The following is a 19,178-nucleotide window of genomic DNA, read 5'->3' as shown; positions in this document are numbered from 1 at the left end:
ACATGCCTCCATTCTTGTAACACCCAAGATGCTTTAACGACATCTCTTGCAAAGTTCTCTTTCTACTGTGTTATAATCTCTTTTCCATTTCAAAAAAACATTCAGGAAGAGGCGGTTTGTTTCCTTTTGCCCTTGTTCGAGTAATTAGGTAATCATGAACATAGAGTTGCTGTCTACACGTCTGGGTGCATATACTGCCTCCCACACCAAGAGGACAATGGCAACCCCTGAGTCTAATGATTCCTCACAGCTTCTTCTCATTTTGTAATAAAGGGACTTCATACAAAATGTTAAAAGTATTCAAAGACTCTCTGGGCACAATCTTGTGTTTCTAATTGAGGCTATAACGTAGCCCTTTGCGCTTAGTAGGAGCGCCCTGTGCTATCTTGCAGATCCAGACCTAGCACATTAAATGGGCTGTAAGTGGGCAGGACAGACTCCCTTGTTAATGTAGAACAACCTTTTTCCTCCAACCAGACTCCGCGGCTGGGAAGGGACAGGGGAGTGCAGACGGGCACCACAGCAGGACCGGCTGTAGATCTCCTTCTCACATAAACGAGGAAAAGAATATGAAGGCTGCCATGAGAGCAACGCTAAGTGCTGCTTGGGATAAACCACACCTCAGTCGACCTCTTATATTTTAATGGCTGACGCCCTCTCGCCAGTGGCGCAGTCAAATACCGCAACAGCAAGATGACGCATGTCTAGCGTCGTGGAACAGGGCAGTCCTTGCGCCAGGCAGAAGAGCTGGCCCTCTATTCATTAGAAGTTGTTGATGAGTCTGTTTAATCCCAAGTGTAATTCCTTCCACACTGTCCCATTTTATTCAAGCTTTTATAAATGCCAAATCCTGTTATGGTGCAGCTTAAAGCGATATTTCAGGATTTTTGACATTGAGCCTCATTTCCTAGTTATCAGTGTTGTTGGTTTCTGGAGATATTTTCTTTTTAATTCATGCAGTCCTTATATTTGAAGAGTTTAGTTCTGCTAGGCTAGTGCTAGGCTAGCGCATGTCTATGGTAAGAGCTAGCCTGCGTTAAAAACAGTCAGACCCAAGCACAGTGCACCTGAGGCAAATCACTTATAACTCCAAACTACCCATATAAATGTCTGTGTCGATAGAATAATTATAACCATTTTGCATTAAAAATAACTTATATTTGAGCAGCCTCAGCTTCGTGGTTGCAAGCTACGCAGCGGCGGAGTGATCTGCTAGAAAATAGTCCCTCAAAATGCGGTAATTCATGTGACGCAAGGTCAGTTATATTTGAAAAATTATTCTATCGACACAGACATTTATATCGGTACTCTGGTGTTATAAATGATTTGCCTCAGGTGCTCTGTGGAGTGGGTCAGACCTCTTACCATAGACATGCGCTAGCAGAGCACGAGCCACTAAACTCTTCAAATATAAGGACTGCATGAATGTAAAAAATGATAATCTTCAGAAATCAACAACACTCTGGATAACTAGGAAATGAGGCCCTATGTCAAAAATCCTGAAATATCCCTTTACGAGAACCAGAATTCAGCTGCGATTGTAGGAAGAAACAAACCAATGCGTATCTCACCTGGCACGCGTTGTAGAGCAGCTGGTGTTCGAACTTCCTGACGCCGAGGATTTGCTGAAACATCTCGTACAGCTGCTCTTTGCTGAGGATGAGCTCGGACACGGCGCTGAGATGGGCTCGCTGGGGCCCGCGCCGCAGTTCCTCGTCCCCCCTGTAGATGGTGTCGTACTTGGCGATCCAGGAGCTCAGCACAGTCTCTTTGCTCAGCCCGTCGATCTCCGGGAGGCTGCGGACCCGGCGCTCGATGTTCTTCTTGAAGACCTCGCGGAAGTCGTTGGCCGAGCATCCGCCGCTTTGGACCATCCGGGACACGCGTTCGCTCTTCAAGAAGCCCTGAAAGACAGGGGAGGAAAAAGCAAAGTACTGTGTCATTTTGATTTTTCTCTTGGTCATTTTTTGGTTCAGACATTGAGCATTATAGAGACTGTAGAGTCAGGTCCAGCTGACTCTCATTGATCAATCTAAATTTTTGGTTCGATTGCATTATTTCATACTAAAATGAATACACATAGCTGATTCATGAACTTAGTCTTTTTATACAAACTTTAACTCAAACAAAAACAAATGCTTCCCACAGGATTCATTTGCAAAAACAAAATGTTCCTTAGTCTGACTCCAAAACGAGGGGTTGTTTCTGCCACAGACATGGCAATTGTAAACCAGACGATTATAAAGTTCCATGACAATGATTGAGATTGACCAAAGTGGAGATCTCGACTTCGATTAAATGTCGATTAATTTAATCACCCAGTGAGATTTGTGACTGACTTAAACATGCTGCAGACACATTAGTGCATTTCATTGATTTGTTTTTCCACAGAAGGGACCGATGACGCTGAGGAGACAGTAGTGGAATTCCCCAATATTGATGTACAGTGAATCATGTTCACCGACTGAACAGAACCGGGCTTTCTTTTATTTCATATTACAAAAGACACATTTTAAATTGATGCGTTTTTTAATAAACTTCTCTCCTTAAAGTCATCATTACAGTCATTATAGATAAATGTATGGCCTTTAAAGCAAAAGTACAAATTGGCCAATGTGCGTGTTTGTCTGTACAAGTCTACGCCCACAGTTAAAATGAATATAATAGTCATGCAAAATGGGCAAGTGCAGAAGGAGCATAATGTTCTTTTCAATTAAAGAATAACTGATTCTGGAAATAAAAGATCTCTCATTGTGGAGGAAGGTGGGATGGAATAGAATGTTCTGCACTGTGTGAACATTCGAAGGTCAAAAATAAGGTTCATGAAATGAGTTCAAACATCAAAGCTTCGCTGGTGATTTTGTAGCATGTGTGAAAGAGGCCTATGAAGTGTGTAGTGTGAGCAGATAGAGGGGAAAACTCCGACAGCACGCGCAAAGACACAAGTTTCAACAAACAAATGTGTTAAAAATAGCCCATAGGCACCGCATTTATCCATCGACGGCAGTGATTTAAGTGGCAAAGACGGGGCTAAACCTACAAGAAAACAAACTTCTTGGATAAACTTAACCCAGTCCTCTATCAACCTAATAACAAATTCTCCCATGATCCCCGTCTTGCGCGTCTGGTCCGTCAGCGCTACATCAGTAATTACTCAATGATTGTGAAAGGCATGAAGATGGACTAATGGAGGAGCCGACAGCTCATTTAAAAAGAGACATTATTTTTGCATGGCACAATGATTACTGTTTTCACTGTGGATGTTTTCGCTTCCAAGCTGAAATGGGCCGTAGATGAATGCCACGACGCCGTCTGAGATGAGAATAATGACGCTGTGAAGACAACTGAATGGATTCGAAGACCGCCGTCGCTATAGCCACTCGAAAAGCCATTCGTTCCCGTTACTGGCTTTACATTTTGGCCTCAGTAAACTGCACAAAACGGCCGACTTTTGCCAGTGAATAACGCGGGCAGCTGTACAGCAGTACTGATGAGTTCAAAGTGCTTGGGTGGTTGTGAAATCTGTTGCACAGAGAGAATGTCAAGCGGGATTCCCCAATACTGACATGAAAATAAAGAAATGGGATGTGACAATCTGACGTGAAGGCAGTGATTTCCTCGGTAAGGAAGAACACTCATCATCAAACAATAGAGACAGCTGATTTTTGGGCATGCCCTCAAAGAGATACTAAAAAAAGAAAGAACATTAGGTGAACACATAAAGGAACCAGTTCTAAACATGGCGATATCATTTGTGTTACAGAAGTCGGTTATTGAACAGTGCAGCGTACAAGACCGAATTAAAGTTGGTCTCCTTGAGCTATTTTTGATGAGAGTGATTCAGAGTTATTGGAGCCTCACCACGTTCCCCATCTGCTAATGTGTACTATTGATGTTATGAAGCAAAACAACCGCAACGACTTCATTTTCACAATTCATTTTTCTGTTGTATCTAAAGTCCTCGGGTGTATGTGCGTCAACATGTTTATCCTAACATGTGGGGACTTAACCCTGTTGAGACCATGGAAATTCGTGATTAGTGGTCACTCTATGGCACTGCAGCAGAAAATACCTTTGGGCTCAGACAATGTTTTATTCTTTTACATGTAAAAACAACAAGGATTTATCTATTTAGTGAGAATATGCTATGTTGCTATATTGAAATAAAACGTATGCTGGGTTTACACATTGGCACGATGTGTTGCGAATGGTATTTTTCTGTCGTTCATAACCTTACAGAGTGCTTCGGTTCGTGACATGAACGATGTTCGTGGAGGATGTTTTCGGCCCAAAAATCTTTCATGAATGTCACCCTCCTTCACCCTCACTTTGTGGAGGTCACAACATGTCCTTTTGTGATTTCGTGATTAGTGCTGATGCGTAATTCAGCGTGATAGCATTCTTGCAATAGGAATCACTGTTTCCTCTCACGCTTGTGCTCCAAATGGATAGAAACCCAGACTGCGCCGATGGAGAGGGCGGCGAGCGCGAGCAGCAACAGGCTGGAGGGAGCACAGCACAGCGTGTAGCAGAGGCGCAGGTTAAACAGGACCAATCACAAGCAAAGGCATGTACCAGTGCACAGTTTCTCAATGTTTAAATATTATTGTAACAAATCACCTAAATGACGGCAGTAGGCATGGGACGATAATGACATTTTGGGGACACGGTTATCTTGGCAAAAATAATTGAGATTAATGATATTATCAGGGTATTTGCCTATGGTTTAAAGCAGTACTAAGTAACTCTTGCCCCTAGAGGCCATAAGCGCAACTGCAGGTGTCGTAGCAAGTTACGATTTTTTAACTTATTAATTGTCTTGGAGAGTAAATACTACACTGACAGGAAAGGCGAAGGGAGAGAGGGATATTGTACATCCAATTATACAATGTAAATATTTTTTTTCACTCAAACTTGGCTGTAAATACTGTTTAAAGTGATGTTAGCCCGCAGCTAGCTTTGCCCGTTAGCATGTTAGCTTCTTCTTTGTGATTCCATTAGTGTGCATTGCTTGCTCCGGTGGCAGTCAAGTTGCAAATATGGTTTTCTGGCCAGAGACACCGCGGGAGATGAAAGACCCTCCAATCATCCCATAAACACTTGTATTACCCCCACAGGGACTACGAAAAGGATTTATTAAGGTAAACACGTTACTTAGTGCTGCTTTAAACAATTCACTGCAACTGCACAAATGACAGAAGTCATGGAAATTGGGAAATGGAATAAATCATGGTGTATGTTGAGTGAGACCTAATAAAGTATTTTAACAAATTCAACTCTGAACTCATCAATTCATTGCTGGTTTTATAAGGCTGCACAATAAATTATGAACGCAAACGGACCAAATTAAAATTCAAGGTTTAGACCATGTCAGCAGTGCGTTGGTATCATTTCTTCAGAAAAACAACACAGCAGAGCCATGTAGCACCACTAGCATCAAATTGATGAACCTTTCACCCAGGTAAAGATGACAAAGTTTCTGACTGAAGCAAATTTAACTCAGCCCGTTACATTCCTTAAACTTGTCTGTATTGGCTGTCTCTCAGATGACTCTTTTCTTCTACATGTTCCTCATATGGGAGTTTCATCTCCCAAAATAATCCAAAATAATCCCACACCTCAGACTTTACTTTCTCTTGAGGAGGATACAGTGTGGCGTTATGCCCCGCCTCATTCACCTGCATGATTGGACTAGGTTAGCAGTAGGTTTATCACCAATTACTTCCTGGTTCACAAAGAACTCTAAGCCCCTCCCTCCCCCATGAAAATAAAAGGAAAAAGGAAAAAAAAAACATGAAAAAAAGATCGGCTGCCCATGTATTGCTGTAGCGTACGTGGATGTGTTTGAACCTGTGATGGAAGGATTAGCTTTGCAAGAGACAAGAGGTAAGGAAAGCAGTCCATGAAAGTACCTGTAATGTGGGAGAACAAGCGGGAGTAATGCAGAAGCAATTTTTTTTTTTTTTGCCCCAATGAGCACAGACAATTGAAATCAACAGAAAGCCATCTTGGATCACTGGGGCTGGGTTTAGACAGCCACCACATGAGAGCCAGTTTTCTTTGGGAGAGATCTACAGCAGCTCTTTGTGAGATAATAAGCTCCTTTTTAGGTTCGGGACAGCAGGAAGTCTGGTTAACACTTTAGAAAATGAATAAAGTCTACATAATGTCCCCACAAGGCGACGCAAACCCAACCTGCATGTGTGTGAGTGTGTGTAAAGGTCTTCTGCATCCCGTCAGGCCTGTGGGACGTCCCGACTCCCACAGAGAGCCCGCTGTGTCCCGATCGAATATTCACTGAGCTGCTCCTACACACTTGAGTGATTTCAGACAGCCAGGCCATCAAGTTTATAAAAGCTGTTCAAGTTTAAAGGCTTACAGCAAGAGGATAGGAGAATATGTTTTCTCAACCCTTGAGGTATAGTTATTTATGCTGCGGAAATAAAAATGGAAATGATGCTTGAAGTCAGCAAAATAAGACCGACAGGATTGGAGTATTGAGTATTGTTACATTTCTTCTGTTACTTTTGTGTCATTTGAGAGGGAATGGCAATAATAAGTGCACAGACAAACTGTGTCTTGTTACGTTATGGTGCTGATATTTCGGAAGAAGACTAAAATATTTCTATGCTCATTCATTCTTTATTAAAGGTGCATTATGCAACCTTTTATGTGGGAAAAAAATGTCATATTTGTGTGTATTTGATCTCATAGTGACAAGTGGCTGTATGAGTGGTCAGCATAGTGCCTTTATTCACATTGGTCTCAACAATGCTCCAGGACCACTTGCTCGGTGGGATTTCTGGAGAGAAGGTCCGTCAGCAGCAAAAACCTTCCAAGCAATTGATCCTGGAGCATCGTAGAGACCACTGTCACGAACAGTAAAGGCGCCATGCTGACCACTCATACAGCTGCTGGTCAAATACGCACAAATATCAACTTTTTTTTTCCACAATAAAAGTTGTATAATGCTCCTTTAAAGCAGTACTAAGCAACCTCAATAAATCCTTTCCCTCGTCCCTCTGGGGGTAATACAAATGTTAATGGGATGATTTGGGGGGTCTTTCATCTCCCCCTGGTGTCTCTGGCCAGAAAACCACCCTTGCAACTTCGCTGCCTGGGGGTCGGAGCCACCAATACACACTAATGGAATCACGAAGAAGAAGCTAACAGGCTAATCGGCAAAACTAACTGCGGGCCTGGGCCACTTAAATAGTATTTGCAGCCAAGTTTGAGTGAAAAAAATTATCTCCATTGAGTTATTGGATGTACAATATCCCTCTCTCCTTTTGTCTTTTCTGGCAGCGTAGTATTTACTCTTACGGACAATAAACAAGTAAAAAAACGCAACATGCTACGACACCTGCAGTGGTGCTTATGGCCTCTAGGGGCATGAGTTACTTATTACTGCTTTAAGTACACAAGCGTGAATAGATCATCCATAGTTCAGTAAAAAAGAAAGACAATATTAAAATACTGCAAGTGATTAGAGCAGCATTGACAGCGAAACTAACTTAAACTTTTACTGATAAAAATACACACTAGAGAGGGGTTATAGTCTTCATATCCGCTCAGTGCATTCAACAGTCTCTTTTAGTCGGCCATTTTCTTTGGCAACATAAATGTCAACCATTATTACTAATGAATTGATCAGCGGGAGCCTTCCTCACTCCCCACTGCGGGAATTAATTGGGGCTTTAAAATCGCACTAAATTATTAACACGCAACAGAGCTCCAGGAGAGTGAGGCATGAGGTACAGGTCTGGGACAGTGCAGCGCTGAAAAGCCAGTGAGAGCCATTACTGTGTGAGGTCATCTTCTGGTAATAAAGTATGGACAGTGGAGGTTTGCATCACGGAGTAATAAAACAAGCAGACTTTTTAAATAAACCATTTGAAGCCAAGCTGAATCACTTGTAATCATGTGGGTAGGGCCCATTTTTCATAATTTCTCCATCAACTCCTCTAGCTGATGAGGATAGTTGGATGACTATTGGAAGGTTCAAAAAGAAAAAAATATACTGTATAAATCATCAAAGCTAAAACTTGTCCAGTCGTTAGAGATTGTTGTTATCTTGGTTTGGATGTAGAACTTTCCTAAGGCGCAGTGTAATGGACTTGTGGACTTAGATGTATTATACAGTACTTCCTGCCCAACAGCATCACTTTCTTTGAAGAGAAAAATGGTACTTTATTATCCTGATTTTATTGTTGAAGGGGAAAAAGGTTACTTAATTTTAGTATTTTTGACTTGAGTATGGATGTATGATGTCGTATATAATGAATGCTTTTAGCCCATGAAAAAACAATGATAACAGAAATAGACACAAGATCCACTTGCTCATCAATTTCTGTTTTACACTGTCAGCCGTTCTGGGACACTTGATATTGAATTTAAGTAGCAATTAAACATAATCAAAGCCCAAGACATGTGTCAGTGGAACAAAGAAGAGTATATTTATCGGGACATCACGAAGAGGAGACTTTACAATTGCAGTGTTATTTGTTTGCAAAGGGAAACATTGGTCCTGCTGTTCAATACCACTCAGTGCGACCCGGAGCGGGAGCAGTGGGCGACTATAGTGCAGTGAAGTGGTCCATGTTTGAGATTGAGAAACCCAACCAAACATGGAGTGTACCTGCAAACTCGACACAGGATTTGAACCTAGAACCTACGCAGCCACGGTACAACATTATACAACTATAATATCCTCCGCATCGCCGAGCCGAGGTGTGAGGCTTAATTGCGTAAAACAATTAGCCCATGCTCAATAAAAATGTGATGACGTGCACACGGGTGGAAAGGCGTGGGTTTAGTGGAGCCTCGGGCTTGTACTGAAGTCCCATCTGTGTGATTTGACTGAAGCGTGAAGCAGCAGCACAGTCATCAGGAAATACAGAGGAGGGGAGCTCAGATCCATGTCTAAATCGGACCCTTTTGACTAAACGGGCGTGCGGCAGATCTGAACGGCAAAGACGGACCTTCAAATGTGGAGAACAATAAGAAATAATAGTGACCAGGGACAGTGTGCAGGCACTTTCCCAATAATGAATCTGAAGGCCTTTTTTCCAGGTGAAAAACTCCATTGTTTCATTCAAACTTTTTAAATGTGTGACTATTGTATTAACCACATAATTATTGAAGTCAAATTTATGCAAACACTACAATTGACTCTGTGCATAACTTCAAATCACAACAATTTATATTGCACTTTACATTTCAACGAAACCTCAAAGTGCTCAGAAGTGAATTCATGTTTCGATCCAGCACGCCAAAATAAAAGCACACAGCTCGTCTCATTGATTAGTTCAGTTAGTGCTTGCAACATTACAAGAATATAACTAAATAAACACATTTTAAGTGTTTGTCTGTTAATAGTTGGGCAGAAAGAAAGTTGAACTAATGAACTGCTGAGCTAATGAATAAGACAGTGCTTTTATTTTGGTGTGCTGGATCGAAAGAGGAAGTGACTTCTTGGGCGGCGGCGTTATGATTTTAAGTTATGCACAGAGTCAATTGTCTTCAAGCAGAAAATGTCTCCATTGGTCTGATTACGTATTAACCTTTAAAATTTAGCGGTTCAATTTCCAGTCTCCTCCAAAATGTTCATGATCTTGGATGCGGTTAAAAAGTGTCTTGTGATTCCAATTGTAAAAGGAAAAACAGAAATCTGAAATCTTGTTGCAATGCTTGTGAGAACAACTGCAATTAGATAGGTTTACAAAATCCTCTTCATTTTTATGTCTCAGATCTCAAACGTAAACTAAAAGAATCAAGTCAGATTGTGGTGCACTTGTATCTCTTTGGAAACAGAACAAAGGAGCAAAATTGCGTTTTCACACAAAACAAAGGGTGAGAATATCCGAAACAAAGCTGCTGTGTAAAAGAGATGAGACAAGCAGTGATTAGAAAAGATGGCGTCTGGTCGCTTTAATGGCTGCGTAATGAAACTCTGGGCTAACTTTGATTTAACTGTGACGCCATGGACTGGAACGCTTCATCCTGCAGACTGATGAGGAGTTTGTTCTCTTTTAATCAAGTCAAGACAAGTACATCACTTCACTCTGGTTTAATTAAAATATGGGGTTGATATTGTATTTGTGTAGGCCTGTGTTTGTATTCCCGGTTGGGAAAATATGTGGTACTAACAGAACTACTGATGTTAGTAATAATATCAGTATAGATTCAAGTCTAAATCGGACCCATATGGATGTTTTTATACAGCAGATTGTCCAATAAAAACGATGAAACCAGTAACCGTAGCTAACATTAGAATGTAGCATGTAAAAATCCAGAGTAAATGTATCTTTGTGTGCATTTCTTAGTGATCAGATGTTTAAGAATAGCCTTGTAGTCGGCTCTACAGCAGGGTAATATCAGCAAAATCACATCATAGTCAAGAGGGCTAAAGTACCGTTGGACCCGGAAGTAGTGCAATGACATCCTCGCTTAACAATCCCATTGGTTATTGCTACGGAAACAGTCCCCCTATTTCATAAAAACATTGGGCCAAATAGATACAGACGGCATCTCTGGAATCGCCCATATATGGTCATGTTTGAAAACAGTTAAGGGGGAAAACAATTTGCAGAAAAATCGTTCTCCAATTATTCAAAAACTACTTTAATAAATGCTGAATTATGAATATAGTTTTCTACTAAATAAAATACAAAGACATGGAGAGGAGCAAAGTGGCTCAACAGCCCATAAATACATAAATAAAATTTAAAAAATGCTACATCTTAGCATCAGGATAATGCTAATGGTTGTTTTTTCACTTCTACTGAACAATCTGGTGTGAGAAAATATCCATACGGGCCCGATTTTCACTTGACTTTATTTATGTGTGGTAAATAAGTTCATATTCCACCAGAAAAAGGCAAAAAAAGATTGGAAAATTGTGTTTCTCTAAAGATTATATTTCCCCCCTCAGCGAAGCCACGCCCCCTTCTATGACGAGATGCGGGCTGTATCTATTGAAAGTGCATTGTCGGTAGCAATGTAGATCTTCCAAAGATAATGAAGAAAGTGGCTCAGTTGCTATGGTAACAAATCTACACTTGATGAACAAAGGGTCACACAATAATCGAAGTCGTAATCTCAATTGAATGAATTATGGGATCGTTCAGAGGTCAAAGGGGATAAATTTGACCCGGAAGTATGTACAAAGAGTGCAGATAAATGCAGTTTAAATCATTTGTGATATGTTTGTATGATATTCAAAACTTACTAAACTGAGTGAGAGGCTCGCTGCACATACGATGTGCTTGTGCCGTGACATCGGTGAAAATAGCATCATGTCCACGACAGACTTTACTGTGGGTCTGGAAGTATAGGGCTACTTTACTGCAGGCCGGGACTGGGGCTTGACGAGACGGGCTTGTTTTTGTTTTGTTTTATCACATTTGTTTTTTTGATCTACTTTATGTATGCCCTTTTAAGTTTAAAGTTTTTATAGTTATTATTTACGTTTTATGCTTCATGTTGCTCTGAAGAAAATTCCTACTTTGTGAACCTGTTCAATGTAAATAAAACCAATTCTGATTTCTTTATAAACAAGAAAAAGCTTTCAGTTTCTACACATCTGGATGGTGAAGGAAATGTTTTACTTCAGTGCCAAGTATGAAGTACAGTTTCTTTAAGGCTGATCCAAGATCCAACAAATTACATAAAAAGCATGTGATCATTGAACAGGACCCTATTGCACATGTTTTGCTTAGTATATTTATTGCTATGCTGCATGACTTTATTCAACTTCTAGGCATTTGCCCCATTTAGCCTTTCCTTCATACACAATCTTTGTAATCCCTCCTCCCCCCATACAATGCTGAGAGAATGTATATTCATGTAGGCCTAATCATCGTGTAGTATAAACGTAAAGATGACTAACTTTCTGCTTTTCTATAGTACAGTTTATAATGTGCAATTTTCAGGAAAGAATGATCCCCCCACCCAAACAGTTGACATTTAATTTAGCTTGCGCCACTCCTATTGGAAAATAAAACGAATACATTTGACCAAAATGTTGTTGATGATCTGTTAATTTACCACAGTTTGCATGCCTGTAAAACAATCATTATTGATGCATATTTTACATTGGGTTTACTGGGAGATAGCTCATTTATCCCGACTGACCTTTGACAGGAAGCGCCATATCCTGTCCTCAAAGTACATCAAATTTATTGTGTATGCCACATCTAGACGAAAAATCAATTAATTAAATGGACGCCTCTGGTTACAATCCAATGTGTCTAATGAGGTCCTGATACAATTTTAAGCAAAGCACAACTTTTGGTGAAAAAAAAACACAACTTACACAACTAGTACTCTACACAATTTCTAATGGCCAGTGCAGTTTCATTTAAAATACTACTTTCTAGGAAGTAAAACATGGGCAAGCTAATTGCAACACTAAAATCATATTGATATCATTAACACAGCAAAAAGGAGCTAATGTGCAATTTTAACAGCCTTGTACCTAATTTCCCACCCAAAACTGTGGTCCAAACTGTTTTCTAACTTCACATTCCCAACATTCCACTTTTCACATTGCAATATTAGTGCTACTTCCAGGTTCATGATCGCTCATAAAAGCTGCAGTAATCAAATAGGGGTCCCTTTTACTACCGATGCATTTTACTCCATAAAATCTTAAACACTTCAATCATTTTTATTCTCAACGGAACCCTTAGTGTGTCAACAAAAACAACAATGAGGAGTCAGTATAATATTATTAACCTTTCGGCAGTGCGTACATTTAGCTATAGCACTGCAACTGGCTGAACCACACACATGCAGTACGAACCTTAGGAACAAAAAGCACCATTTGTGGAGAAACGTATATGCCAATGTCAGCACGAAACAATGTGAAACTTTCAGTTCTAATCCTCTCCCCAGTCACACCATTACCTGGACATGAATGCAGTGAACACGCTGGTTTGGGACCGGACAATAGTGAAAAAATAAGGTGAGCTCCATGACTTCAGACTGTGACTAAGCCCAGTGTGATTTAGAACAGTTTCTTTCCACCCTGTTCATTTATTCATCTTCTATCACTTGCTACTGGTTGGTGGAGCTGTAATAGATTTAAACTAAAACGTCAGTCACTCTGCAACAAAACTGACACCTTCCCCAACATCACATTATGCAAAATGCGGGCTTTGAGCAGATAGGTTATATCAACACCGAATGCATGTTGTGATTAATATTCTTTACTGTGCTTCAACAGCGTATTAAGGACATCAATGACATCTTCAGAAGCAGTGCAAAGGATCATCGGTTTCAGCCCTATACGTGTAAACAAACATGTACGTTGTATGTAAAAAAGAAACAGATCAAAGCCCCCCCTGCGGCCGCCCAAATCCACTTTCATGGCACATTACAAAGCGACACGTGCATCTTCTATCAAAGACCACAGGCCTCCCACTCTCCCACAGTGAGCGACGGAGGATGGGTCTGCTTCAACACAGACACATGTATAGTACCATACCATACCATACCATACCATACCATACCATACCATACCATACCATACCATACCATACCATACCATACCATACTTGCTTCATTTATAAAGCACTTTCAAAATGTTACAGCTTGGCCAAAGGGCTATCATAATCAATAATACATATGATCAAACATTTTCAAAAGCAACAGAAAAAAGAAGTGTTTTGAGAAGTGACTTAAAAAAAAAGGCAGAGACTGAGCCTGTCTAATCTTTAGAGGCAAGTTTTGGGGACCATAAGCTGCAGCTGCTGATCTGAGGGGATGGGTGGGAGGGTACGGCTGAGTGGTCAGAGAGGTAAGGGTCAGGGCAAGGCCTTTCAAACATTTCAGGCTCGAAACTATACCAGAAAATTTCTAAGGTTGCTAAGTTAAGCTTTTTTTTTTTTTTTAAAGTTAAAAATGTGTGCGTATTTGACCTTATAGAACAGTGACCCAGCGGCTGTAGGTGTGGTCAGCAGCGCCTTTACTTCTGATCACAGTGGTCTCTACAATGCTCCAGGATCAATTGCTTTGTCGTTTGCTGGTGAGAGGGTCTGTAAACAGGGAAAACCTTCCAAACAATTCATCCTGGAGACACCATAGATAAGCTACAGACGATCGCGTCATAGAAGGGGCGTGGCTTCGCTTTCTCACTTTTTAGACGTCCATATGGATGTTTATTCACATTATTTTTAGACGTCCATATGGATGTTTATTCACAGCAGATTGTTAAGTCGTAGCTAGCGCCATCTAGCATTAGCATTAGCACGATGCTAACATGTAGCATCATGTTGGCATTCTCCATTGTATTTATGGGCTGTTAAACCACTTTGCTCCTGCTCATGTATTTGTATCTTTATTTAGTAGAAAACTATATTCGGAATTTAGCATTTGCTAAAGTAGTTTTTGAATAATTAGAGAAAGTTTTGATTTTTCTCCAAATTGTTTTCCCCCTGAACTGTTTTCAAACATGTCCATATATGGGCCAATCCAGAGATGCCGTCTGTCTATGCTAATCACTCATACAGCTGCAGGGTATACAAGGTGAAACGGGTATACAAGGTTAAATTATCCCTGTCCCTGGCAGTGTACCTTGACGATGGCTGTGCAGAACTGCACCAATCTCTTCAATCAATCAATCAATCAACCTTTATTTGTATAGCGCTTTACAACAGCACCCGCTGAACCAAAGTGCTTTCCATAAGTGCAATATAATAAAAACAATTTTAGTATAAAATATTTCAGAAAATACATATACATTACACATGTGCAATTAGCAGTCAAAAGCGGCTTTAAACAAGTGTGTTTTCAGCCTAGCTTTAAACAGTGTCAGGTCAGTGATGGCTCGTAACTCAACAGGCAGAGAGTTCCAGAGCCTCGGACCAGCCACTGAGAAGGAACGATCACCCCACTGCTTACTTTTGGTCCTGGGGACCTCCAGCAGGTGTTGTCCTGCAGACCGCAGCGCTCTACTAGGCTGATGTGCAACAAGCAGGTCACATAAATAAGAAGGTGCAAGTCCATACAGTGATTTAAAAACAAACATTAAAAGTTTAAAATTAACCCTTGCATGTACTGGGAGCCAGTGTAAGGAGTGCAGCACTGGAGTGATGTGACTGGACCGGCGAGTGTTTGTGAGCAGCCGAGCTGCAGCGTTTTGCACCAATTGCAGCCGGTTTAAAGTGAACTTGTTCACACCCACATAAAGTGCATTGCAATACGGGAGCTAATAAAAGCGTGCATGGCCTTCTCTAAGTCATCCTGACCGAGGAAAGGTTTAACCTTGGCCAGGAGACGGAGCTAGCAAGCTCTTGGTTGGCAGCTTGAGTTTCCTCAGCTGCAGCAGGAAAAACATCCTCTGCTGGGTCGGCTCCCACTTCAGATCAGGTTGACTGCGTCATCAACAGACCTATTTGCTCTGTCGGTAAATCTGCAGTGAGGCCAGGAGGGGGACGGTGATGGTGTTGAGATGGAGCAGGACCAGGCGTTCAAAAGCCTTCATGACTACAGACGTCAGAGCCACAGGCCTGTAGTCACCGAGTCCTGTGACCCGTGGCTTTTATCTGACCAACATCAAGCACATCATTCTGAATATTGTTACCACATTTGGACTCATTAATGAGACAGTCATTTTACCTTAGTTCATATGTGCGGAGAGAGAGGACATTTGTGCCAGTTTTTGTTTCAGCATTGGCCCAGTAATTGCGAGATATAAGCCATAAATCAAGTTGGAACATTTCGTTACCATAGTTACCACCATAGATTTTGTGGCAGCACACCAACTCAATCTTAAACTACAGGCTTTTTAGATTATGTAATACTTATGAGGCGGCTGAATTCATTGTGATTTAATGTGGGTTTTAAATAGTAATGAAAAATGGACTGATGCAAACTTGAAAAACAGTGAAAGGTAAAGGGGTTCTATAAGTTTGATGAATATATCGTGAACATTAAACATTAAACCATGTCATTACTATTGTGGTGTTGCACAAACAGCACTTTTCTATGGCAAATTGTTTTCATTTTCAGAAATAATGACAGCAATACACCTCAATAACAAGCTTTAATGATTTAAAAATATCCCTCTCCAATAATGATCGGAGATTGACCCTCTGCCGTTGACCTTTGTCCCGCTGTGGCTCGTGGCTCAGCTCCCCCTCATTTAGGAGCATTTATTTACAAACCCGTGAGCTGAGAAAAAAAAAAAAAAAACTTGGCACCTCTCCTCCGTCACAGTCCTGAGCTGGAGCCACTCAGGTCTGTGTCCCGCTGAGCCAACGAAATGTCACACACATCTGAAGCCCTGGAGTCCAGCCGCTTAAGCACGAAATGACAGCCCACACGCCGCAGCCGGCACAAGGAAACACAAAGGGGCTGCAGATGCCGCCAGGTGGGAGAAAGGCTTTAAGTATAAAAGGAGAGAAACGCTCAAATGCACGATTCCAAAGTTGAGGAAGGTTTTTTTGCAAGGTGCTCTTGAAAGAACTACACATTTCACCCATCTATTCTGTACGGACAGAAAAAAGGATATCGAGATGATGCTTGTGATCTGTTAATTCAACTCACCATCTGTGGATTCTAATTTATCGAAAACATGTGGAATCTGAAACACATATGAAGGCCTGCAGTCTCCTGAAAAACACATTCAAAAATCTAAGTGGGGCATTTCTGGTTAAATAACGGAAAGAAAGACATTTTTTGTTACGTGAAAAAGTACTTAAGTTAACAGAAATCCCTACTTCGCTTTCATAAGGTGATGGACAATCACTTTTGCAGGCGGACACAGCTTGCAGTCATTCACAAGGGCATTTCAGTAATAACACTCAGAAAAGATTTGCTCCCAGCTGACTGATAAAAAGCCAACAGCTGTGACAGGACAATGTGTTAAACTGGTGCCGTGATGGCTGCACTGACAAACGCCTGGTTGTGCAGCGGCAGAGCTCGTGGATAATTAGATTGGAGCAAAGAGATAGAGTAATAACATTTGTGCCACATACAATGTATAACTCAAGCAGTCATGGTGTCGGAGACAAGAGGGGCTGCACTGCTCTCAGTGCAAACCTGACGTGAGCTTGAATATGATTTACGGAAACCTCTGTGTTTCTGTTACACACACTGGAGACAAATGAGACCAAAAGTGAGCCTACAATAACAAGCTGGTCCTTCAGCAAAAAGAACAGATTTTGAGCTATGAAAACGTCAACATTATGCTAAATTTTTTGAGTTGCACTATTGACCTTTCACAAAAGCCCCGCCCCCTCTGTTACTGTTGCTAGCTCTGTCAAAATTCATGCCACCGAGGTGAAGTTTGACACATGTCATAACGAAAAAAAGTACTTGTTAGTGACTCTTTTTGGTGCAATACCAGAGGGATGTTCTCCAGATGGAGGCAAAATGGGATGCAATGTGCAGTGGAGGAAAACATTCAAATTATGCAATGAAGGGGACACTAAAACTATCCAGGCTAAAGAACTGTGGCCCTAATGTGACATCAGAAAAAATCCCTCGAGCTACTTCAAATGCAACCAGTAAAATTGTGTGGACAAGTCATTGCACTATTGGGTAAGTTTTCTTCTTCTGTTAGTCTAGTATTAATAAAAGATGAGTGTTAGTGTTAAGTTGTTTCTAAACTGTGTGGAACTGTGACAGCAGGGGCAAGTCCTATTACTACTGTATTGTTCTTTTAGTAAGACAGAAGGTTTGTTTACCTGCTTTACTAGTTTCAGGCCGTTTTCACACATGTTGGAGCGCCTTGTAGGTGGCCTCGAGACCGCCTTAGCTCCAACTGCATTTACTCCAAAGTTAGTTAAGTCCGTGTTCACACGCGCTCGCACAAAACATCAGCCACGTAACAACGATCAGCTGTTCAACGAACGTATTCCCATGACAACGGGCATCGACCTGTCAATGTGCCGACACCGACTTGCTCGCACGTACAGGAACACGGGGGTCACGCCTCTCTCTCGTGGTTAAATACAGTGAGGGAGGTCTATCCTATACATGAAGCGTGGAGAAACAATCAGCACACAGAGAGGAAAGTTTCACTGCAGCAGGAGGAAGGGAAAGACGGATAAGAGAGGCGTACCTGATGATTTAAAGTTGATCCATTTTGCCTTGTCAGAGCAGTAATCCAAATGTCCTCAGGCAGCGCGTAGTCATTCTTTCTTCGTGCAAAAAAGAGGCATCAACGCGAGAATGGTCCACCAGAAGTCGGCCACATTCACACCACACCCGCCCCGACGCAGAGGGCGGCTCAGGCCACTCTGAGACCTCCTGTTTTAGCCGCAGTCGGAGCGGCTGTTTAAGTGGTCTTAAAGTGCTGCGCTCAGATTCACACTGACCCTAAAGTGCCACTGTCAGGCCGAAAGTCCCTTAAAGTCGACCTAACTACAGCCTGTGTGAAATCACCCTCAATCACTTCCTGTGATCTTCCTCAGAAGCGTCACCTGGTGGTGGAGGTGATATGACGTAGGCAGCTTACATGGATTTACCAGTCAGTAGGGAGAGCTTTTGCCCCCCACTGACTAGCGCCTTCTCCAGGATGGCATCCCAGGTGTGGGATAAGGTGTACGGAGATCACAGGAAGTGATCAAAACTAGTAAAGCAGGTAAACCAACCTTCTGTCTCACTAAAAGAACAATACAGTAATAGTCCAATCAAAGAAGACAGTATGAACCTTTTACAAAGGCAAGCCCTAGATTTAAAATGACATACGCGGTAATTGGCTGTTGCCATGAGGGTGTGACAGGCCGCGATGACGGGCTAGCCATAAGCTGCAGTCCGAGGAGACTGCTGGCCATGGACAGCTCTGCTCCTTGCTGTGGCGGTTCCGTTTCCCTCATGGCTGTGGCTTTCATTCTGCACGGTACCGCTCCCAGCACCGCTGCTGTTGTGTTTTGGGCTTTTGGGTCACCATTTTGCCAGTCAGGAGACTCGGCAAATGACAGACCTCTTCCTATACTAACAGTTGCTATAGGTAGATCCCCTTATGTCACAATCCAATACGTATCATGATCCGATACGTATCACGATACGATACGTATCACGATACGATACGTATCACGATACGATACGTATCACGATACGATACGTATCACGATACGATACGTATCACGATACTCAGCGGCCGATCCGAGACGTATCTCGATTCAATAAGTAATTATGATAAGTAATATGTTTATCTTCATCGTCAT

The 19,178-nt window shown here is 41.7% G+C and overlaps 1 protein-coding gene across 5 annotated transcripts in view; it reads right to left on the bottom strand.

Moving 5' to 3' along the window:
• Positions 1–19,178, bottom strand: part of cadps2 (Ca++-dependent secretion activator 2) — a 210,858-nt gene that overhangs the window by 136,294 nt on the left and 55,386 nt on the right. For all 5 annotated transcript variants that reach the window (XM_079567674.1, XM_079567670.1, XM_079567671.1 and 2 more), the window contains exon 3: positions 1,572–1,904. In XM_079567674.1, the coding sequence (XP_079423800.1) occupies positions 1,572–1,904 (333 nt within the window). The remainder of the gene's footprint in view (positions 1–1,571; positions 1,905–19,178) is intronic.

This window comes from Gobius niger (assembly GCF_951799975.1).
Source record: "Gobius niger genome assembly, chromosome: 12".
Lineage (NCBI taxonomy): Eukaryota > Metazoa > Chordata > Actinopteri > Gobiiformes > Gobiidae > Gobius > Gobius niger.
The sequence above is the reverse complement of the archived record's forward strand: the minus strand, read 5'-3'. Positions and strand labels throughout refer to the sequence as shown.